Below are 24,415 nucleotides of genomic sequence, written 5' to 3'. Positions count from 1 at the left end.
GTCCATGGTGAGGGCTGACGGGAGTTAAAGGCAGCCAAATAAGTGGAGGGGAACCCGGGTGGGGAAGGCAAAGGGCTGCGAAAAAGCGCGCGTTCTCCGCGTTTACTGGCTCCTATGGTTCCCCCGCCCATGTTCTCCGCACCCGCGTGGTATAAAATAGGGTCTCCCCCTCCCCTCGCCCGTCAAGCAGTAGAGACCCGAATGGAAAGACGCCTGACGGGTGCGCGAGGAGCAGGACTTCAGACATGGAGCTCGGCCCAAAGTGAGAGAATACTATGACCATGCATATGAAGCGCACACTTTGTTTTCTTTTAGAGCAGACGGCGGGTGAAGAGAAAAGTTTCGAAATATAGATATACAGTATATAAACTGCCTCCCGTCCTCGTCACTTCGTCACTGACTGCGCGGTCGCGGGAAAGTGACGCAATTCCGGGCCGGCCGCTGTGGCTGAGGCCTATGTACAAATGGCTCTCCCAGGCGCTGCGCTCCTGGCTGCTCCCTTCTCCCCCTTATCGCCGCGACGCGGAGCCTTCGCTCCCTCGGCCGCTGAAAAGGCGCCACCCCAGGTCAGAGGGGGCTTTATCTGGAGCCAGGGCCCCGAGGGGAGGGTCTGCTTCGCCTCAGGGTGGGCCGGTTGTGGCAGCCGCTGGACATGCCTTCCTGCTTGCCTCTTGCTCTCTCCTTCCCTGTGTGGCCCTCTTCGTTCTCAGAGCCTTGGGGAGCTGAATGAAAGAGCCTCAGAGGTCTCATGCCTCGAGCTAGGCCGCCTCTCCGAGTTGGCAATAATGCCGGACTGGGTATTGAGGAGGCTTTGGTTGCAAGCGCGTCGCACGTTTAAAGCACGCCCCCTTCCCCCTTAAAAAAAAATCCCGGGAACTTTATCCCACGAGTTACAATTGCTAGCACTTTTGTTGTTGTTTAGTCGTTTAGTCGTGTCCGACTCTTCGTGACCCCATGGACCAGAGCACGCCAGGCACTCCTGTCTTCCACTGCCTCCCGCAGTTTGGTCAGACACATGTTTGTAGCTTCGAGAACACTCTCCAACCATCTCATCCTCAGTCGTCCTCCTCTTCTTTGTGCCCTCAATCTTTCCCAACATCAGGGTCTTTTCCAGGGAGTCTTCTCTTCTCATGAGGTGGCCAAAGTATTGGAGCCTTAGCACTTTTAACAGATTACAATTCCCACAATTTATGGGGAGGAGAAAAGGTGCTTTAAATGTATGCTGTGTACACAGTGGTGTGTGTGATTTGGTCTATTGGCAATGCAGGCTTGTTAGAATCTGCATATTATTGTATTAAGGTAAAGATGCCAGAGGAGAGGTGCAGATATTTCTGGTTGAATAGTTTTTCTTGCTAGTCTGGAAGCTAGACGAATAGCTGCAACTCCCGAAAATCTGTCTTCAGCTTTAGCAAAAATTTATTTCTACTGTTTGTTTGTTTTTACAAACTTTCAAAATTGTTTGTGCTTCATACACATCCTTGCTAATAATGCTTAAGACACCAAGCTGTATTTAAAAGACAGACATTGGTTCTAGGCATAGCTGTCAACCTTCCCTTTTTTGCGGGAAATTCCCTTATTCCAGTGCCGTTTCTCGCTTCTACCCTGGATTGTTAGATATCCTGTAGACTGTCCCCGGGACAGGTGAGGCTGCTGATCCCTTATTTTCAAATCTGAAAGTTGACAGCTATGGTTCTAGGTAGACTTCAGTATGCTTTTATTGCTGTTAGGAATGTGGATGTGGTTACTTACTGTGGCTTTACTAAAGCATATCTTCATTGTTTGTAAGAATAATAATGGCAGGCTTCCTTCTTGCAGAAGGAAAATAGGAACCAAAGTTAAAAAGGAAACAAGTTACAACTTTCCCAATTATAGTCCATGAGCAGACATGAAGCTTCAGATTTTTCAGAGTTAGTTTCTGATTCAAGCATGAGATGAAGCAAGTGCCCTCCAAAGTGGTCCACGCTGAACCATTCTGCTTTCTGAAGTGCCAAAGTGGATCTGAACCAAATCTTGTTTTCAGTGCACAGCCCTACTCAGTGCTTTTGCCACAGGATACTAGCAAAATGGCATGGAAATGTTGCAGATGAAGCATCAAAGGGGGGGGGGATTTAGCTTGCAGATATGTGATCAACTATTTGATGGTCAAAAACAAAGTGACATCTGCAGCAGCTGAAAACATGGGTCTCTTGGCAACAAGTAACTCAGCTTTGCATTGAATGCCTCATTTCTCAAAAAGTTTTACCTATTTCTTCCACAGTACTTGGTGGCATGCTGAAGACCCCGATGAGAAGCAAGCAAAAAGGCAGAAGCTTGGTAATACCTGTTATATCACTTCCCATATTTTAAGCACTTTGGCTTTGGGTGTACTGACTCTTTGTCTTGTTTTTGACAACTCCCTGTCATTACTGAAATGTTTTTCTTTCCCTGCCCTCCCACAGAGATTTCACAGCTGCCTCAAATGGCCATAACTCATTCTTTACTGCAAGTGAAAAAACCAACATTATGCAAACATGGAAAGTCAGTGCTTTTAAGACTTGGTCAGGGCATGACACAAATTTATTCAAATATTGTTTATAAATCAATAAATGCAAGGGCATTTTTGTATTGCCATGCCTATCCAGCAGAGACATAGAAGAGGGGCTTTAGTTGGAAAATTGCCAGAGCACTAAATAACAGTACAGAAAGATAAGGTCCCAGTTCAGAAACCTCATATTGGAAGGGCTAACCAAGAATGTGTCTCTGTTCAGACCAAGAAAGGAGAGCCACCAAATTAGACAAAATCTCTCTTTCTCTGGATAAGAGCAGAGGGACATCCTGCAAATTGGACTTGCAAATCTTGGAGTCCCAGGGAAGTCAACCCAGTTCTGAAACCATGTAAAGGTCTACTGAACCTAAACATGAAGGACTTTGTGACAGTAGGTAGCATCAGCCAATGCCTACTTTCAATTTTGTAGTGCATTTTGTTTCACTTAGTTTGCTTCATCCATCTAATTGGGTTTCATTCACCTGGTTTGCTGCTCTATAAGGGAATAATTTCAGAAAGCTGCTGTGCCAGTAGAATTTATTTATTTATTTATTTATTTGATTTATATAGCACCCTTTATCCAAAGATCCCAGGATGGTGAATAACATTAAGAACATAATTTATGGAGCATAATAATTAAAAGGTAATAGGCAACATAATGATAAAATAATCATAATAACAGCCCAACCCCCGTTTAACAGGCCATAGATAATGGCCAGCCAGAGGATTTTATTTGCCTGGTGCCTAAAGACATGTAATGATGGCGCCAGGCGAGCCTCTCTGGGGAGAACATTCCACAGACAAGAAGCCACCATAGAAAAGGCATGTAGAATGGTAGCAATCCCTTTAGATACTCCTTATTCTGACATTTGATAACCTAAACCAGTATTACCATTGACCACTGAGCCAGAATAGCTTTGGGAATCCTGACTGACATCTGCTTATAGAAAACAAAAAGTGTCCCTGACCTTGAAGTCTTGGTTTTATTAGTATACATTTTTAAGAATCTTGTATCTAACTTACGCCTTTTCTGCTCCAGTTCTTCTTCTGGTTAGAGCAAAAGGATGACAAGATTACTTGTTTCCATAAATATACATATTGCCATGTGTGAATGTATTCTGTGGTACCTCTTGGACCTTCAATCTGCTAGCCTTTAGCATTGGTCCATGGGAAGGGTTCTTTGGTGTTTTCACCTTATGACTACAATGCTACTTTGTACTACATGAGATTCATGAGAGGCCTCCCTTTTGTCTGTTTAAATTTTCCTAGGTATTTTTGAAACACTGCATCAGGGGATTGCCTCTCTAATTAAACTACCTTCCCATCTGACAACTAAGTATTTTCAGACTGGAGGTTGGCATGCAGAAACTACAGACGAGGTTTGTATGCATTCTGAGAAGAGACTTGCAGATTTGATATGCACATTCAAACCAAATTAGATCCATTGAACTACTACCCTGTTTCTCTGGAGTGGCAACACTATTGAATTCACTTGAGTGGAAAGGATTCTTAGGGATAGGCTTTCCTCTGGCACTGTACATCACAAGCTTAATTCCCTGCAAATTTTATTCTCGTCATCCCAGTTCCTTCAAATAAGAAATAGGCCTTGGCTAAGAGAGAACTCTTCTTGTAGGCCCTTAAGACGAGAGTGTAGGGCTGAATGAATGTAAGGCCATGAGAAATGCCTATGCACTGCTGGACTGCTTGGCTTTTCTTAGGTAAAACTTGCTTGTTGCACTTTTGGAGAATTGTTGGCCAAAGGGGTTTGTGGCAAAAAGAGTCTCATTAATTGCCCAGCTTGTTGTTGTTGTTTCTTTTTCTTCTTCTTTTTAATTTATTTATTCAAAGTTATAACAAAACATATTTTCCAAAAATATATCCTTATTTCCCCCCATTTTTCCTCCCCCCCCCCACAAACCCCATCCTCCCACCCCACCCCCCGACTTCCCTCAGTTCCAGTCTTTGGTTTCTCCAATAACGCTATTTTCTGCATGTTACAGAATTGTGTAGATCTTCAAACTGTTTAGCTAATAATTATCAGTAAAAAAAATTGTGGATGTTTATTCAAAACCTGCCAAGGAGTCCAGTTCGCTTTGTTGTGTCTTCAAATACTTTGTAAAAGGTTCCCATTCATCCTTAAAGTCACAGTTATCCTTGTCCCGTAACCTATATGTCAATTTTGCCAGTTCTGCATAGTCCATCAATTTTTCTTGCCATGATTCTTTAGTTGGGGTTTCTTCAGTCTTCCATCCTTGTGCTACCAGAACTCTCGCGGCCGTTGTCGCATACATGAAAATGTTTTTCAACTTTTTTGGCAGGTCTTTCCCTACAATCCCCAACAAAAAACCCTCAGGCTTTTTAACAAATGTTAAATGGAACATTTTCTTCAATTCATTGTATATCATTTCCCAAATTTTTTTAATTACTTTACAATCCCACTACATATGATAAAATGTTCCCTCCTTTTCCTTACACTTCCAACATATATTTGAACTAGTTTTGTACATTTTTCCTAACTGCACTGGTGTTGTGTACCATCTGTACATCATCTTCATGTAATTCTCCCTCAATAGGGAACAATCAGTAAATTTTAAGTCAGTTTTCCATAATTTAACCCAATCTTCCATCATAATGTTGTGCCCTACATCTTGTGCCCATTTAATCATAACTGATTTTACCTCTTCATCTTTCGTCTCCCATTCTAATAATATGCTATATGTGGCCTTCAGTAGTTTCACTTTCCCTTCAATCACTTCCGTTTGAAACCTAGATCTAGTATAACTAAATCCTTTCTTACTGTCTTCTTTATATGTTTCATGTAGTTGTCGATAATGAAACCAACTCTGAAAGTGGTCTTTGATCTCATCATAATCTCTTAATTTCCATTTTCCCTCATGTTCCTTTAATAAATCAACATATGTGAGCCATTTTCCTTTCTTTCCAAGTGGTTTGAGCAGTAATGCTTCATGTGGTGAAAGCTACCACAGAGTCTTTTGTTCCAATAAGTCTTTATATCTCTCCCATACTCTCATTAATGATTTCCTGATTATATGGTTGTAAAAGCTTCTATGAATCTTCCCTTTCCCGTACCATAAGTATGCGTGCCAACCAAATCTGTTGTCATGTCCTTCTAGTTCTAATGCCTCTTGCTTGTCCAATCTCATCCAGTCCCTGATCCATACCAAACAAGCAGATTCGTAATACAATTTAAGGTCTGGGAGGGCAAACCCGCCTCTATCTTTTACATCTGTAAGTATTTTATGTTTTATCCTTGGCCTTTTGCCCCCCCCCCCCCAGATAAATCTTAAAATCTCTTTCTGCCATTTTTTAAAGCATTCATCTTTCAGGATGACTGGTATAGATTGAAAAAGAAATAACATTTTTGGCAACACATTCATTTTAATTGCTGATATTTTCCCTAACATTGAGAGATTCATTCTGCTCCATATTTCTAAGTTTCTTTTTACCTCAAGACAAAATTATTATAGTTATTTTTAAATAGGTTTATATTTCTTGATGTTAACCAAATCCCTAAATATTTAACCTTTTTATGGACTTCAATCTCAATGTTTTGTTCTAATTCGGTTCTTTCTTCTTCCTTCATGTTTTTAACTAATAATTTAGTTTTATTCCTATTTAGCTTAAATCTTGCCACTTCCCCAAAATTCTGAATTTTTTCTATTACTTTAGGGAGTGAAGTTTTAGGTTCTTCCACTGTTATCACTAGGTCATCTGCATACGCTTTTAACTTGAATTCACTTCTCCCAGTTTTTACACCTTGCTCTTATGTTTTTGGCAAGTACCTCCAAGACCAGAATAAACAATAATGGTGATAATGGGCATTCTTGTCTTGTTCCTTTTTGGATCTTACAGTCATCCGTTATCACCTGATTTATAATTAGTTTAGCTTTTTGTTCTGAGTAGATTGCTGCTATTGCTTTTAAAAACTTAGGACCACTTCTGATTGTTCTAACAGCTTTGTCATGAACTTCCAAGATACATTATCAAAGGCTTTTTCAGCATCTGTAAACATCATTGCCACTTTCTTTTCATTTTTAGCCTCCAGATATTCTATTATGTTCAGAATATTCCTTATATTCTCCTTCATTTGTCTTCCTGGTAGGAACCCGGCTTGATCTTGATGTATATATTCATTTAATATTTTTTTTAGTCTGTTAGCTAAAATATTTGCAAACAATTTGTAGTCATTATTTAACAAGGAACTAGGCCTATAGTTTTTAATTTGCAGCAAATCTGCATCTTGTTTTGGAATTACTGTTATATAGGCCTGTTTCCATGTTTCTGGGATTTCGCCTGTGTTCAGTATTTCATTCATGACATCTTTCAATGGGTTCACTAATTGTTTATTTAATATCTTGTAATATTTTGCTGTAAAGCCATCTAGGCCTGGGGACTTGCCATTTTTAGAGCTTTTTATTGCGTCAAGTATTTCTTGCATTATTATCTGGGAATTAAGGGTGTTCCTTTGTTCTTCTTTTAAATATGGCATATTGCTATTTCTGATGCACTCTTCTATCTTAAATGTTTTTTCTTTCCCTTGTCTGTACAACTCAGAAAAATATTTAACAAACCCTTCTCGTATTTCCTTCAGCTTGTCTGTAATTCTGCCCTTTATGTTAATTTTATTTATGGAGTTCCTTTGTTCACTTTTATTCAGCTGCCAGGCTAACAACTTCCCCGGTTTATTTGCATGCTCAAAATATTTTTTGTTTTATTCTTTTTATTTTCCAGCTGATTTCCTCGTTTATAATCATAAGAAAATATAAGAAAAAAGGGGTGGTGACTTTCAGTAAAGCCTATGACATAAAATATATAAATATACAATACAATATTTAACAATAAGGGGGGAGCCAATTAATTAATATTCCAAGAGCAAGGGAGGCAAACTTAAAAGTATATTGGGTCAGTCCAATTTCCGATATTTTCTTGGAACAAAGGAAGTGCACAAAGCAAATAAAAAAGAACAAGCAAGAGAGAGATTGTTCTTTAAATTATACTTATCTACTTATAGCCTCTCAAATAGTGGTGATTTGCAGTATTTCCAAAGCTTGTAAGTCCTTTTAGTTCATTCTTATTTTTAATCCCATGACCGTAGTCTTGTTTTCCAAGTCGTAAATTCACAGGCAATTAAAGTTCCAATTCGCAAGCAGCTGAGGCTATGATTAACAACTCTTATTTGGCGAGCTCTCCGACTTCTTTTTGGGGTACTTTAGAATACTTGGGAAGCTGTTCCAGGCTCTTTTCCACTTTGTTTTGGAGGTTACCCCCCCAAATGTGCAAGAGTTCCCCTGCAGGCTTCCTGTCTTACTTCCCCCTTTACTTCTTCTTTAGCTCCTCCAAATTTTTATAAAGTTGCTTGAACCTCCAGCTGTGTAAATTTTCCCTTAAAAAGGTAAAGGTAAAGGTACCCCTGCCCGTACGGGCCAGTCTTGCCAGACTCTAGGGTTGTGTGCCCATCTCACTCAAGAGGCCGGGGGCCAGCGCTGTCCAAAGACACTTCCGGGTCACGTGGCCAGCGTGACATCGCTGCTCTGGGGAACCAGAGCAGCACACGGAAACACCGTTTACCTTCCCGCTTGTAAGCGGTCCCTATTTATCTACTTGCACCCGGGGGTGCTTTCGAACTGCTAGGTTGGCAGGCGCTGGGACCGAACGACGGGAGCGCACCCCGCCGCAGGGATTCGAACCGCCGACCTTTCGATCGGCAAGCCCTAGGTGCTGAGGCTTTTACCCACAGCGCCACCTGCGTCCCACAGATTTTCCCTTATATCTCATTAAATAACTGGACACAGTTAAAATTGCAAGCCATTAGAATGAAACAATTCAGTCAGAGTTTAGCTGTAGCAATTCTGCATAGCAGTAAACAAAGTCAGGTCCCATTCACAAAAAGAATCCCTTGTAGAGCCTGTCCTCAAAGATTGGAGACTGACTTCCTCTTTTATCTCCGTCTCACCAAATTGAAGTTTTATGGTCTAATTGTGCCTTTAAATTGTTTTATTGGTTTTTACCTCTAATTAGGAAGGTCTGCTGCTTCTGGTGTCGGAATGTAGCTTTGGCAGGGGCCGCGATGGAGCCTTGAAGCGTCCTCAAGCCTCTCCCTCTTTCCTCCCGTGTGCTAAACAGCCACCGGGGGGGTCTGGGGGGGCGAGAAATTTCGCTCTGCAGGAACCCTTGGGTCCCCACACTCCTGTGGGGTTTTTTGGGGGGTGCGCTGAGCTCTGGCGCTGCCCTCAAAAGCCTTTCTGCCAGCTCCGTGTCGCAGCCGACACTTAGCACACCGACATTCCTTTCCGCAGCAGCCGGAAGTCCGTTGTTGTTGTTTAGTTGTGTCCGACTCTTCGTGACCCCATGGACCAGAGCACGCCAGGCACTCCTGTCACCCACTGCCTCCCGCAGTTTGGTCAGACTCATGTTTGTGGCTTCGAGAACACTGTCCAACCATCTCATTCTCTGTCGTCCCCTTCTCCTTGTGCCCTCCATCTTTCCCAACATCAGGGTCTTTTCCAGGGAGTCTTCTCTTCTCATGAGGTGGCCAAAGTATTTGAGCCTCAGCTTCACGATCTGTCCTTCCAGTGAGCACTCAGGGCTGATTTCCTTTGGAATGGATAGTCCATGGGACTCTCAAGAGTCTCCTCCAGCACAATTCAAAAGCATCAATTCTTCGGCGATCAGCCTTCTTTATGGTCCAGCTCTCACTTCCATACATTGCCCAGCTTAAGAGAAATAATTGTGGGGTCAGAGGTTGTGTCTTTTATTATGTTGAATTGGTTCTTCTGCTGAATGAAAAGCAGGGGTGAAAGTGATCTCTGGAGATCTGACACCTTTCCACTCAGTTATTCACTCAACATCTTACATCACAAAACAAAACCCCCAATTCTGCACACTCTAGGCTCTTAACGTTATGGCATAGATGAATATAAATCTTGCTAATACATCTCCAAGTGTATCATTGCACAGTAAGTGCCTGTTACTGTTTTATTCTTAAGGTATCTGATCTGAGATCAGTGTGTTCATGGCTCCGGTTGTGAAAACAGAGAACTATGAATGAATGAATCATATCAAGTGACACACAGGGTTAAGCATTTTGTTACAAATGTATTAAAAGCACTCCTCTTATTCTGCCAACCCATTAAGTATAAGTTGCAGCTTTACACACCTGAGCCTGATGCTACTTTTCTCAAGTTACATGAGTGAAATTATTGGGGCTTGTGCATGCATGGTTGTGCCCTGGTCACTGATGGCTTAAAATGGCAGAAAGAATGTGGGGATTGAGAGACTAGAAGGCAGTAATTAATGTAGTTTGTTTGTTCTAATCCAAAGTATTGGAAGAGGAGCAGTCCAGGGAACTGTGGGTTTTGTACATTTGACATGTCTGGAAAAAGACTTACACAAACAAACATGCTTTCTTCAAGATTATTTCAAATGGATCTGGTAATTCAGATGATAAGAAGATGGAACCTTTCTCTGGGATGCAGAAGCTTGAATTGGGTAAGTGATGTGTAATGTCACTACATTTCATGTATGATTGCTTTAGCAAACTCTTTCATTTTTCATAGCTCCATTTGCCTAAAGTTTGAGACGACAGAATAAAAATACTCAAAGCATTGAAGAGTGTACTCTGTCTTCGTCTTTTGTTGTTCTCTCATGTAGTGGTCATACTCCCTTCATATACAGTGAGGGGGGAAAGTATTTAATCCCCTGCTAAATTTGTCCGTTTGCCCTTTGACGAAGAAATGACCAGTCCATAATTTTAATGGTAGGTTTATTGTAGCTGTGAGAGACAGAATAACAACAGGAAAACTCCCAGAAGACAAAAATCAGAGATTGATGTGCATTATAATGAGTGAAATGAGTATTTGATCCCCTATCAACCAGTCAGATGTCAGGCTTACCTGGTAGCCTCACTGTATGTTACGAGCTGAGATTAGAAACACCTGCTGTAAGGGAGAGGTTTTACCTGTAATCCCAGCTTGTTACAGTACCAGTACAAAATACACCTGTCGACAGAAGCAATCAATCCAGCAGATTCCAAGGGGATCATTCCCTCACTGTATGGTATTTATAACTATTTTTTCACTTGTTAAGAAGTGCTGAGACATTATTGTATGGCATGGAATAACCTGCAATGATACTAGCTTAGGTTGGTCTGCCTTGGTTGTTGTCTTTCAGCCTGTGTGTGCACATGTACAGTTTGTTGTTCTTTGACCTATTATGTTTCTGTTCTTTTCCTTGTGGGTTTGGTTACCTGTAAGTCAGGCAACCTTTTGGGGGCCACCTGCCAGTGGTTAGCAGGGCTAGAGCAAAAGTTGGGCAGATGTGACAGTTACATTTGTAAAATAGGCTACATTCCAGCAACATCAAAGTCTGAGGTTTTTATACAGAGGCACACACAATAATGTCTCCATCCCCCATTCAGGCAAGCAAGAGGCATTATCACAGTGCTCAAGGACACATTTTAGCTAGGCAAAAGGAGAATGCAAAGCAGGGCTTGAGAGGGTTGTGGTCTTGGAAGGGTCTTGAGGGCCGGATAGAGAGGCCTGGAGAGTCGTATTCCCCACTCCTGCTGTAAGCAGATCTGCTTATGTTGAAGGGCTTGAGCATGTTGGAGCTTTCCTTGCAAGTCATTTGCTGGCAGGGAGGACTCACACCTGTTGTCTCATATAATGGATGCCAGCCCTTCCTTGCTACTGGATTAGCTTGCAAGGAGGACGCCTTTTGCCTGCCCTCAACAACACCCACTTTCGTATGATTAGACACGCTTATGTGTGGGCATAACAGCTTGTCTCTAAAACAGCAGGCTGGAACCTTCTGATTATTCTACCTGAATGAATAGGTGCTTCTAGCAGCAACCATAAAGGGCTATAGTGTTCTCCTCCTATCTACCAAAGGAAGTTTGGTAATCCTCTGGGATCAGCACAGCAATTGTCTATATAATTATTTGTGGTAAATCCTCCTCTTTTTTTTATAGATACAAAAACTGGTTGCAGTACCAGTATGCATCCAAATGAAGAGATGGTAACTGATTGTCACAGAGTTAAAACCTGTCTGAGGTAAATCTTCTGTTCTTTCAATCTGTTTTGATATGCACTAATTATTATGCACTACTTGGAATTATGAGAACCTGTAAGTTTTTGTAGCATTCTTAATTCTGTAATGCTTTATTTCATCCTCCCAGGCATGAATGTAGCGTCAGAAAGAGTAGCAAGAAAAGCCATAATTCAGTTCAAGAGGGCTTGCCAGCATGGAAAATTGCTACCCACAAGCATTTCTTAGAAACTTCCCCTCTAGAGACTGGAAGACATCTAAGGAAACTTCACTGTACGGTGGAAGAGGCAAGTCCATTGACATATATAGTACTTGTTATGTACAGCAAGCTTGTAATGTACAGAATTGCCTTGCAATAGAGAAATGGCTACAAGATATTTAAATGTGTGTATTTCAGTAAGGCTGGTTAGATGGTATGTTTTCATCCTTTACATTTTATTGCATCTTTTTTCTTAGATCAGGGCTAGTCTGATTTCAGTTTGTGTAGTTGAATTTCCCCCTAGAACTTTCATGGACACCTAATATGTGCTAATTTTTTCTTGTGAGAGAGTGTTGCCAAGAATACAAACTCACTATCTTTTTAAACACTCAGTTATGCCTTAATTGTTAAGTGATTCGGAGTATGCATTCTTGCTTCAGACCTGGATTCAGCTCAAGCTCTACCTTATCATTATTTGCAATAATCTGAGCAGGCGCTAGGTCGTCCACCAGAAATTGGTTGGTGGGCCATTATGTAGCTTCCCCCCACCCCTCACCTCCATTACACTTCCGTTTTAAATAAAATATAAACTGTCCTTTCTGTTCCTCAAAAATAACCAGTGTTTTTCAGCTTGATTTCAGTTGCATATCAGCTACTGAATTCTCTAATATTCTCTCTGAAATAGCAAGAAGCCTCAGTTAGAACCGGTGGAATAGAGAGATGATAATTTGGGTGGCAGATCTGGTAATCTGCCATCTGTGATCTAGTTTCCTGTTGCATAGGACACTGCCTTATCAGAATATTAATCCATTTAGCTCAGTATTTTCTATACACTGACTGGCAGCAGCTCTCCAGTGCTTCAGAAAGGGAGCTTTTCACAGCCTTTCCTATAGATGTTTAGCATTGAACCTGAAACCTTCTGTATGCCAACCAGATGCTCTGTCACTGAGCTATGGCCCCATGTTCTTATATAACCATCCTATATGAACTGGGACGGATCAATTGGTCTTGGTCCAGTTGATCAATTGGACAGATCAGTAGCTAGGTCTGTGCATGTTTGCTCAGAAATAGAGCTTACTATTTTTCCCCAAGGGAATTTACTCCCATATAAGATAAGATTGCTGTCCTAGGCTTTCTGTATCCGAGTTCTATTTATGTGGATTGCTATTGCTTCGAATCTGTCTTTCAGAGTGATTATAGGTGTCTGGCCTGAGAACTTGCATATTGAGGCACACTGCTGGAGTATTCTTATTACTATTATTATATTGATTTATATCCCACATTTTTCCCAGTCCAGGAAATGATAAAATAGAAAAAGCTTTAAACATAGAAAAGATGAACCATTAAAATGTAATTAAATAATATTTAAAAGATCCATTAAAACCACAGACAACAACAATATATTTAATATATTTTGTATTTTTATGTTGCAAACCACCCTGTGATCTTCAGATGAATTGTGGTATGCAAATTTAATAAATAATAAAAAAGAATATCATTGTAACATATAGGGAGTATGTTTAGAATAATGCAGGTATGAATGTCATCACCCTTTTAACGATAAATAACTTCATTATTTGTCTCCTCCTCCCAGGGAGTACAGAGAGAGGAGCGAGAAAAATACAAACAGCTGCTGGAACAAGAAAAAGAAAAATGCTATAAAAACCACTCCTCTTCCACAAGAGCAAAGTGCTTGGAGTAAGTCCCTAATAAAAACATTTTAATAAAGTCATAGAATGAAATAATGAAGCTGTCAGAGCTGCTTCAAGATCCTAGCTCACAGAGGATCACGCTAGCCAGCGGTCATTAAGTAAAAGTCTTTATTGAATTACAGTTTCCATTCTCACGCTGCTGTCTGCAACTCTACGTCTACTAGCTAGATCGGCGAGGCTCCGTCTGAGTCTCCGCCCCGTGCGCACCAACTTAATATCCTAGCCTTGCTCCACCTTTTCCTCCTGACTGTCCTCCTCTGGGTCCCTCTACCCCCCGGGGCTTCTTCCTTCCGGGATTCTTCTGACGCTGACCCAGACCCTTCTGCCTCCTTGCGCCGGGCTTTAGGACCCGGTTCCCTTTCGGGGCTGCTCACTGCGCCGCCTTCCTCTGCATTTGAACTTGGCGCGCGCGCCCAACCTTCCACTTTCCTCTTAACCGTTTCTTCGCTCCCCGATGGAGGTGTGGCCACTCCTGACTCCTGCCCTCCCTCCTGTGGTGAGCTGCCAGCGCTTCCCTCCTGGCTCCTTTCCTCTTCCCTGCTTCCTGGCGGTGACGCTGGTCCCGATTTCCAGCTGCTCCCCCCTGAGTCTCCTCTGGCTCTATCTTCCTGGGGTGCCTCCCTAGCCTCCCCCCTTGCCCTGGCCACTGGTGCTCCTTTCTGTGAATCCTCTGATTCACTGGAAAGACTGGGAGATCTCGGGTCGTCGTCATCACTCATCCTTTCCTCTGTCTCCTCCCCTTCGCTCTCTGTTTCCTCCCTTGCCCGTGCCTCTGCACCTAAACCCCTGACATCCATCCCCCCCTCGAAGCCCCCCAGTCCCCCCTCCCCTCCTTCCGGTGCTGGAGCTGGGGGCTGCTGTTGCAAAGGGACGAACGTCGGATATCGGTCGCTTCCCGTGGCAGGCCTCCAGCGGAACTCTTCCAGGTCTTCCTCTCTGCTCTCGTTGACGACAGTCACCTCCTCTTCCATCTCTGTGCCGCCGTGCTCGAAACCAGGGTCGTCCCCGAAAATGTCCATGTCCGTCTCTCCCGCACTTCCTCCAGGCGGCGTTGCTCGGCCGGAACAGTCCAGCCACTTCCTGCGGAACTGCTCCTCCGGCCTATCGTCCCACCAATACGAGGGTTCTGAGACAGATCCCGAGGGTGACCCCTCCGGGGAACGGACGTCTCGTGTTGGTTCCTCGTCCGAGTCGAACCCCCTGAACGTGCTGTCCGAAAGCGTGGGCGTGAAAAGCCAGTCGTCGAAAAAGTCTGCTGGCATAGGTCTATGTGGGAAGAGGGCATGAAACTCGTCTTTGAGCAGAGGTTCGTCTAAAGCGTAGCCCGGCACCCAGCTGTTCGCACTGGCCGGGGTGCCCTCCCTGGCGAGAAAGTATTCTACTCCCTCTTCCCCCCATCTGGAGTCCAAAATCTCCGTGACTTCGTTGATGCGCTCCTCCTGTGCCACTCCCGCGAGCCCCGTTCCTTCTCTGAGCGGACTCGGCGCCGTTCCGGGTTCCTGGAACCTGTGCGGTGCCTTGTAGGGAGTGAGCACCGATCTGTGGAACACCGGATGCATTCTGGAACCCTCCGGAAGCGCCAGCCTGAAAGCCACCGGGTTGACCTGCTCTTCGACTTGGTAGGGCCCCAGTTGTTTATGCCCTAGTTTCTTCTTGGCCAACGACCTGGCCGGCACTGCGTGGGCTGCTAACCAGACCCAGTCTCCCACGTGGAGCTCTTCGCCAACCCTTCTGTGTTTGTCCGCTTGTACCTTGTATGCGTGTTTAGCCAGCTCCAGGTGGCGCCGCAGCTGATCGTGGACTTCCTGCAGCTCCGACGCGAACGCATCTGCTGACTGCGGCTCCCCTTCTCCGCTGCATTCCAGTCCCGGAAAGGTTCTAGGGTGCCGCCCGTTGTTGGCGAAGAACGGCGTGACGCCCGTGGATACGTGCTTCGTGTTGTTGTAGGCAAACTCTGCAAGCGGCAGGTAATCCACCCACGTCGCAGGCTGTTGGTTTGCATAACATCTCAGGTACTGCTGCATGATGGCATTGGCTCGCTCCGCTTGCCCGTTGGTCTGCGGGTGTCTCGCCGACGCCAGATTGATCTTGACGTTTAGGAAGCCCATCAGTTTCTGCCAGAAGTTCGAGATGAACTGCCGCCCGCGGTCGGACAGAATAGACCGTGGCAGACCGTGAACCTTGAACACGTGGTCTATGAACAGTTTGGCGGTTTGCTCCGCCGTGGCCACCTTAGCACACGGAATGAAATGCGCCATCTTGGAGAACAGGTCCACCACCACCAACACTGCCGTCTTGCCCCTTGAGCTGGGCAGATCCGTGACAAAGTCCATAGCCACCCTTTCCCAAGGTTCGACCGGAGTTTGCAGCGGCTCCAACAGTCCAGCTGGCGGTTTGTGCACCGGCTTTGCCCTCTGGCAGGTGTCACACCTCGCTACGTAGTCTGCGACCTCCCCTCTCATTCCAGGCCACCAGAAATCCCTGGCTACTAATTCCACCGTCTTCTCCTTGCCAAAGTGCCCGGCCGTGGGTGCGTCGTGCAGCTGCTGTAGCACCTTGGCTCGAAGTTCGTCACCCGGCACGTAGATGGCCCCTTTACGGATGAGCAAGCCATCTCGTAGCTGGAAACCGTCGGCCGCTGCCTTGCCCCCTCGCACCTCTGCCATCTTCGTTTGTGTGAAGGAGTCCCCCTGCAACGCTCGCCGCACCGCCTCTAGGTCCACGGTCGCCGCGGCGCACGCCCACACTGTCGGTGCAAAGATGTGCATGGCGGCCGCTGGTGTTGCGTCCTCCAGATACTGTGGCTTGCGGGAGAGAGCGTCTGCCATGATGTTGGTGTCCCCCGGGACATACTCTATTCGGAAGTCGAAGTCCGCAAAGAACTCAGCCCAACGTATCTGCCTCTGGTTCAGGAACTGTGCCGTGCGCCAGTGTTCCAGATTCTTGTGGTCCGTGCAAACCTGCACCGTGTGCTTGGCGCCGATCAGAAAGTGCCTCCACGCCTTGAACGCTGCATGAATGGCCAGCAACTCCCTGTCCCATATGGTGTAGTTCTGCTCGGACTTGCTGAGCTTCCTGGAGTAAAACGCTCCCGGCCGCCACACGCCCTGCGGGTCCTTCTGCAGCAGGACCGCCCCCACTGCTCTGTCCGAAGCGTCTGTCTCCACCCTCATCGGCATGCTGGGGTTGACATGAAGCAGCTGCTCTTCCGACGCGAAGAGACGCTTGAGGGCCTGAAAGGACTGCTCCGCCTGCTCTGTCCAGATGAACTTCTTCTTCTTGGAGCTAAGGGTGTCAGTGATGGCCGCCGTCTGCATCGCGAAGCCCTTGATAAACTTGCGATAGAAGTTCGCAAAGCCGACAAACCGTTGGACCTCCTTCCGGTTGCGTGGGCTCTTCCAATCCAACACCGCTCGAACCTTGGTGCTGTCCATGGCGAGCCCCTTGGCAGACAGCTTGTAGCCCAGAAAATCCACCTCCGGCACGTCAAATTGGCACTTCTCCAGCTTGGCGTAGAGCCTGTGTTGCTTTAGCCTGCCCAGCACTTCCTTGACGTGCTTGTCATGTTCTTGCTGCGACTCCGAAAAGATCAGGATGTCATCCAAGAAACAGATGCACGTCTTGTAGAGAAGTCCCGCCAACACGTGATGCATAAATGCTTGAAAAACGTGAGCGCCATTTTGCAGTCCAAAAGGCATAACTCTGTATTCGTAGGTACCCAGTGGCGTGAACATGGCTGTCTTCCACTCATCACCTTCCCGCATGCGAATGAGGTTGTACGCCCCCCGCAGGTCCAACTTGGTGAACACCTTTCCCTTCCGTACCTTCGCCAGGAGGTCGTCGATGCGGGGCATGGGGAAGTCCGACGGCTTGGTCACACTGTTCAAAATCCTGTAATCCACTACGAGTCTTTTTTGGGGCGTGTCTCGCTTCTTAACAAAGAATACAGGACTGCCCCCCACTGCCTTAGACTCCCGGATGAAACCGCGCTCCAAATTATGATCGATGAAGTCTTTGAGTTCCTGCAGTTCGTCCTCAGACATGGAATACAGCTTCCCTTTAGGCAGCGCCGCCCCCGGCAGCAGGTCAATTTTGCAGTCATATGGTCTGTGAGGGGGTAGCCTGTCCGCCTCCTTCTCGCAGAAAACTTCCAGAAATTCTGCGTACTTGTGGGGAATCGCTTGCAGCGTGCCTAGCAGCAGCTGTGATTCCTCTTCCTCTCCTTCCTGCCTGGGTACGATGCAGTGTTCAGCACAAAAGGAAGAGCCGAAGACCAGCTGCCTCTGGAACCAAGCCATCGTTGGGCTGTGCTTGTCCAGCCAACTCATACCCAATACAATGGGCGTGTCAGACAGTTGAGTGACGTTGAAGCTGATGACTTCCCTGTGATTCCCAAGTCGCATCACCATTGGTGGCGTCTGCTTCACCACTTGCCCCCCTAGCAGCTCCCTGCCATCCACCGTGACAACCTGCAGGGGCAGTGTGGCCGGCAGCAACTGCACAGCGTGCCTGTCGACAAATTCCTGCCCTATAAAGTCCGCGTTGCTGCCGGAGTCGATGGTGATTGGCACGTCCATGGTGATTCCATTGGGCAGTTGGAGAGATGCTGTGAGCCTCACTACTGGTTTGGGCGGGAGGGGGTTCACTGGCTGTAAAACTTCTGGGGACTGCGTCACTAACACGTCTGGCTGGGCCCCAGCGCCTCTTCCTCCAGCCAGACATCGTCGTTTCCCTGCTGTGGTCCTCCCTGCTGCGTTGCTGCAGTCACCATTGCTGAGGCTGCAGTAAGCTTGTGGGGCCTCTGGGGACACTCTTTCGCCATATGCCCTGGCTGCTCACAGACGTAACACTTCCTGGTCCCTCTAGGAGGCTTCGCCTTCACTGCTGCCGGTGCTAGGGCTCTGGTTGCTGACTGAGCCCTTGCACCTCCAACCTCCATAGGTTCGGCTCCTCCTCCTGGCGGAGGCGTGGATTGCGCTCGCGCTGCTTCTCTGGGAAAGAAGGAGGGGCCCCCGGCTGGTTCGCGCCCTCCACGCCCTTCGTCCTTGCTCCACGGACGTCCTTCCAGCCTCACCCCCACAGCCAGTGCCCTCTGAACGACCTCCTGGGTGGTTCGGGGTCTCTCCCCCCTCGCTATCTCATCTTTAATCGAGTTGTGCAGTCCCTCCCAAAAGAGGTCTCTTACAGGAGCCGAATCTCTGTCCCATTCCAGGGCGCTGACCAAGGCGAAAAAGCGTGCATGATACTGTCTGACGCTGGCCCTCCCTTGTCTCAGCCCATGCACCTCCTTCCGTGCAAGATCAATGTCAATACTTGATAAGAAACACCCATCCATCGCTTTAATAAAGGCATCCGCATTCTGGAGCGCCGGATCGTTATCTCTCCATAAATTGCGCAACCATGCTTTCGCCTCCCCATGCAGATGGGACATGATGAACCCCACTCTCTCCTGTTCATCTCTAAAATCTTTATGCAACAGTTGCAGTGCGCACAGTACGTCGGCTCTAAAGTTGGGATACTGTTGCAGGTTCCCATCGAAGTGAGAGAGCAGCCCGCCTGTCCGTCTCGCCAACCCAATTCCCTCCTGCCGGGGTGGTTGCTTTGCCAGTACGTCTAACCTGACCTGGAGATCCCTGCAGGCGGCAGCTGCCTCGTCCTCTCTCTTCCTGGATGCGAGAACCTCGGCGTTCAGTTGTGCCACTGCTTTTCTGAGGTCCTCTATCTGCTGCTCAGCCGTCATGTCTCCTGCCGTTCGTGAGCTCGCTAGTGGGCGCCTGTTTCTCTCCCCTCCTCGAGGCTGCAGATGCCCACAATGTGGAGACGGAGCCTACTGTCAGAGCTGCTTCAAGATCCTAGCTCACAGAGGATCACGCTAGCCAGCGGTCATTAAGTAAAAGTCTTTATTGAATTACAGTTTCCATTCTCACGCTGCTGTCTGCAACTCTACGTCTACTAGCTAGATCGGCGAGGCTCCGTCTGAGTCTCCGCCCCGTGCGCACCAACTTAATATCCTAGCCTTGCTCCACCTTTTCCTCCTGACTGTCCTCCTCTGGGTCCCTCTACCCCCCGGGGCTTCTTCCTTCCGGGATTCTTCTGACGCTGACCCAGACCCTTCTGCCTCCTTGCGCCGGGCTTTAGGACCCGGTTCCCTTTCGGGGCTGCTCACTGCGCCGCCTTCCTCTGCATTTGAACTTGGCGCGCGCGCCCAACCTTCCACTTTCCTCTTAACCGTTTCTTCGCTCCCCGATGGAGGTGTGGCCACTCCTGACTCCTGCCCTCCCTCCTGTGGTGAGCTGCCAGCGCTTCCCTCCTGGCTCCTTTCCTCTTCCCTGCTTCCTGGCGGTGACGCTGGTCCCGATTTCCAGCTGCTCCCCCCTGAGTCTCCTCTGGCTCTATCTTCCTGGGGTGCCTCCCTAGCCTCCCCCCTTGCCCTGGCCACTGGTGCTCCTTTCTGTGAATCCTCTGATTCACTGGAAAGACTGGGAGATCTCGGGTCGTCGTCATCACTCATCCTTTCCTCTGTCTCCTCCCCTTCGCTCTCTGTTTCCTCCCTTGCCCGTGCCTCTGCACCTAAACCCCTGACAGAAGCATTTTCTTTTGAGTAGGCTCATGTGTTTCTTGGGGAAGGTTAACATGCATTGAGGAAGACAAAACAGATAAAGTTACCGTATTTTTCGCTCTATAGGACGCACCGGCCCATAGAATGCACCTGACCATAGGAGGGGGAGAACAGGGGGATTTTTTTTTTCTTGTTCTCCCCCTCTAAAACAAGGTGCGTTCAAGGTGCATTCACCCAAAGCCTCCGGAGCGCAGTGGGACTTCCCGCTGCGCTCTGGAGGCTTTAGGCGGCTACCATCCCCAAGCTAGAACAGCAAGACCGTCTTGCTGTTCTGGCTTCGGGGAGAGCCTTGCTAGCCTCTGCGGGGAAGCGGGGTGAAGGCAACTCTGCAGGGTTTGCATGCAGCCATTCCCAAGCTAGAAGAGCAAGACGGAGCCCTCTGTTCCGCTGTTCTGGCTTGGGAACAGCCTTTCTAGCCTCTGCGGGGCAGCGGGGTGAAGGCACCTCGCTGCCCTGTAGCAGCTTTGCGCACAGCCATCCGCAAGCTAGAACAGCAAGATGGAGCGCTCCGCAGTGCTCCGTCTCCCTGTTCTGGCTTTGGGCTTAGCACAGCCTGCATTCGCTCTATAGGACGCACACACATTTCCCCTTAATTTTTGGAGGGGGAAAAGTGCGTCCTGTAGAGCAAAAAATATGGCAATTTCAGCTTATTGGCATTCTGGATTTGAAACATCTCCTTAATACATGCACTTGGGCAACAATAGTGTCTTTAATATCAAGGAACTAATAGGTGTTAGCATCAGTGAGTAGTTGTGATTGTGCAGAGCTACACACTGAGAGGAAGCTGCAGTTGGGAATCTGGTCACTCTCAGGTGTAGCAGGAAGCCACTTTTTCAGCCATCTTCCCAGTAGAGGCATTAGCATTTTCTTCACACAAAAAATCTCAGATAACCTAGCTAATATGTTATCCTCCTTTCAGATCCTTTTGGGTTTACCTAACTCTGAATGATACCTTGTTTTCAGTATCAAGATGTATGTGTGTTCAGTATTTATTATCTGTTCAATGCCATGCTGAAATTTGAGGATTCTTTTCCTTAGCTGAAAATATAATTTATCTCTGTTCTTGTGAATATGCTAAACCAAGTGTCCAGCGTGAAGTCCATCAGCCGCTAAAAACTCATTGCTGTGCAGAAATTGATGACCCTTCATTTGATACACCAAGGAATGGTAGGTACTATACACAAGCACTATACAGGTATATAATTAAGTATGTAATTAAATCAAACACTAACCTTTAGTTCAGTGTTTCCCAAACGTTTTTGGGCAACGGCACACCTGTTTACCGGAAAAAAATCTCGCGGCACACCACCATTAAAGCCCCGCCCCGTGACGTCAGCGCGCAGCGTCACGCCGGGAGGGACGCACAAAAGTGAACGTTTTTTCCCTTCCCCTTGCCGGGGTGGGAGGAGGCAGCAGAGCGAGGGACTGAGGGACGGCGGCAGCTGAGGCGGCGGCGGCTGTTGTGCTGGTGGCGGCGATAGCGGGCGGAGGAGGAGCCGTCGCCGGGAGTTGCTGCTGCTGCTGTTGCTGCTGCTGCCCGGACATGCCGGCCTCCTCCTCCTCCGCTGTCTCGCAAGCAACCCACCCTCCCCCCGCTTCCCCAGACCGTCTCCCCCCCCACCGCCGTGTCCCCTACCTGTGCTGCAGCCCCACTAGCCCCAGCGTGATCACATGGGGCACGTCCAGCTCCGTGGGCCACAGGCCGGAGGCGATGCACCCGAACACGCCGCACTCCTCCCGAATCCCCAGCTCCTCGAATTCCATGGTGCCCGAGCGAACACGTGTTGTTGTCAGCGCAGCTGCTTCTGTTATTGCCGCTGCTGCCTCCTGCCGCCGCCGCCGCCTGGGTTTGAGGGGGGGGCGGAGGAGGAGGAGAAGGAGGCGGCGGCCTCAGAGGCGCGAGTTCCTCTCCGCGCCCACCCCTTGCGCCCGCCTCATTTACATGCATACATTACGAAGGGGCGAAATTCCCCGCCTCGGGGCTGCTCCGCGTGGTGGAGTTGGTTTCCCCACCCCAGAGGAGCAGAGCAAGAGAGGTCGCCTTCGGGGCGGGGGGGGCTACTTTGTATCTGCCTTTGGACACAAGTTAGCTCTCGCTCGCTCTTTCTCTCTCCCCACAAGTTAACTTTGTTTCCCTCTCTCTTTCTCTCCGCGCGCGCGCGCTTCTGAGAGCGAGTTTTGCCCAGTGGCTCCGAGAGTGTAAACGGCTGGCTGAAGTGCTGAGGAGACCGCGAAGGGCGGAGGGAGCTGGGCTTTGCGCGCGACGGAAGGGGTTATTCCCCCCCCCTTATGGAAACGGGGTTTGAGGGAATAAGGGGTAGGGAGGAGACTTCGGTTTTTGCGCGACTGAGCAGGGGAAGGGGGCGTCGGCGGGCGCTCGCCTCAGATTGGAGAAACGCTACCAAAGGGTTGTGAGCGGGGGGGTGTGTGTTAAAAACATCCCTCCCTCCGTGGGTGGAGGAAAGGGGGCTGGGAGGCAGGATGTGGCCCCGGCGGAGAGTTTTAGGTGGCCCAACCCCTTCCCTTTCCCAATGAGGTGGAAGCATTGGCGGGTTTCTGCAACCGCACCCCGCCCCCTTCCGCCGTCCGTGCCCCCCCTCCCTTCGTACGCAGCCCCAAAAGTGCCTCCGGACTCCGAACGCGCTTCTTTTTCGGGTCGCTTCCCTCTCGCGCGCTGCTCACTTGGTTTTGTTCTCTCCTAGGCGCCCGACTCGCCCGCCTCCCTCCCACGGCACACCAGCCGGTGTCTCACGGCACACTAGTGTGCCGCGGAACACCGGTTGGGAAACACTGCTTTAGTTCATACACTTTCAGTTCTTTCAGTTTTTCTTACTGCTGTATTTCCTCCTTGTGTTGCACACTAACTTGAAAGGCTTGGGAAAATCACCAGTGTTTCAGACTTTTGTTGATGCATTCTAGTATATTAAACTAACCTAATTTGCCACCTTAATCATTCGAAGTGATTAATACTTCAGTTAAATTATGCCATTCTTCCTGTTCGTATGCTTTTTCCTGCATCTAAAAAATAATAATGACACAGCTTTCTCTGATAATTATCTGCATTCATAATGTTATAGGAATTCCTTCTAAAGCTACTTTTCCCATAAGAAGACATATTTAAGAGATGCAGTGTGTCTGAAAGTTACACTGAATTTCTGGCTAATATTTTGAAAATGGCAGAACTTAATTGTTAATTTGAAGAAGCACACAGGCGGAGTGGTAGCTTTTACACACTCCAGGGGTGGAGAACCTCAGTCGCTCAGGTCAAACCTGACCTGCCAAGCCATTTTCCCTCAGCTGGCTATATCTCCTGATGGGCAGGTGGACAGGGTTCCTGCTGATGAGCAAAGATTAAGCTAGGGATAAGAGATTGAAAAGGGAAGGAGTGAGTTTCCCAAAGGCTTTCCATAGCTTTTGCTAGTATCCCTCCCCCTCCATTGAAACTGCAGCAAGAGCAGGCTTAAAAGGGAAGGAAGGAGACTTCTCCCTCTGCTTCCCTTTTATGCCTCATTCTCCTGTAATCCCAAAGGCTTCACACAACAGCAGAAGGTCCTGGCTTCTTTTGCTTAGGTCACTGGTGGGATGAGGGTAGGGACAGACAAAGCTTTCTATCTCTCCATCAAAAGAGAAAATAAGAGCTTTTCCCCACCTCACTGGTGTCAGAAGAGAGAGAAGGAAGCCAGTTTCCTTCCCAAGCGCTTCCTGCTACTATGGCAATGGCCAGAAAGAAGTTCTCAAAAGCAGCAGGTGCTTGGGATGTTAGAAAAACATTCTTCAAGAAACAGATAAAAGTTCCTTTAAAAAAAGGTTTCTAGAATTTCCTTTAGTGTGTGGGAGTGGCAGTCTTGGCTTGATTGTTGTCAGCTGGAGGTGCAATTAAAGGGAGGAAGTTGCAGGCTGCAAGTTTAGCGTGAAGAAAGCACACACACACACACACTGAGTTTATACCGTGCTGGTGAGTTATAGAAAGAATGCAAATAGTTTATGTATTTGTAATAGAAATGCTTGTGTGACCAGTCAAGAGATAAAGAAGCTCTTGACTGAGAACTTTGACTATAACTACTGTTCTTGTCATCTACCTCCGGGGAAAAACTGCTATAAACAGTAAGACGAGGTTTTACTGAGGTGCCAGCATACTAGCAGAAAGCGCAGAAGAAGTGTGTGGGCGGTAACCTCTAATATGGGAACCCCCGCAAGGCCAGTTCTGATAAAAAACCAAAAAAAAGGTCACACTCCTGCTTTATATGGTTATAAGAGGAGGAAGAGGAATCCTTAACACTAAAGGTGATGTTAAA

General features: G+C 47.4%; 1 protein-coding gene across 5 annotated transcripts in view; it reads left to right on the top strand.

Moving 5' to 3' along the window:
• Window positions 1-83: 83 nt before the first annotated feature.
• The window catches only part of SENP2 (SUMO specific peptidase 2), a 31,885-nt gene continuing 7,553 nt past the window's right edge, over window positions 84-24,415 (top strand). For 3 of the 5 annotated variants that reach the window (XM_081192646.1, XM_081192647.1, XM_081192643.1), the window contains exons 1-8: window positions 414-566; window positions 2,258-2,313; window positions 3,794-3,903; window positions 9,958-10,033; window positions 11,514-11,595; window positions 11,721-11,877; window positions 13,384-13,487; window positions 21,205-21,287. In XM_081192646.1, coding sequence (XP_081048772.1) covers window positions 457-566; window positions 2,258-2,313; window positions 3,794-3,903; window positions 9,958-10,033; window positions 11,514-11,595; window positions 11,721-11,877; window positions 13,384-13,487; window positions 21,205-21,287 — 778 coding nt within the window. In that variant the 5' untranslated portion in view covers window positions 414-456. Of the gene's footprint in view, window positions 263-413; window positions 567-2,257; window positions 2,314-3,793; window positions 3,904-9,957; window positions 10,034-11,513; window positions 11,596-11,720; window positions 11,882-13,383; window positions 13,488-21,204; window positions 21,288-24,415 lie in introns of those variants that run through there. The other 2 variants (XM_081192645.1, XM_081192644.1) reach the window with 2 other exon arrangements.

Source organism: Podarcis bocagei, assembly GCF_964188305.1.
Source record: "Podarcis bocagei genome assembly, chromosome: 4".
Classification (NCBI taxonomy): Eukaryota; Metazoa; Chordata; class Lepidosauria; order Squamata; family Lacertidae; genus Podarcis; species Podarcis bocagei.
This window is presented reverse-complemented; position numbering and strand designations above follow the sequence as displayed.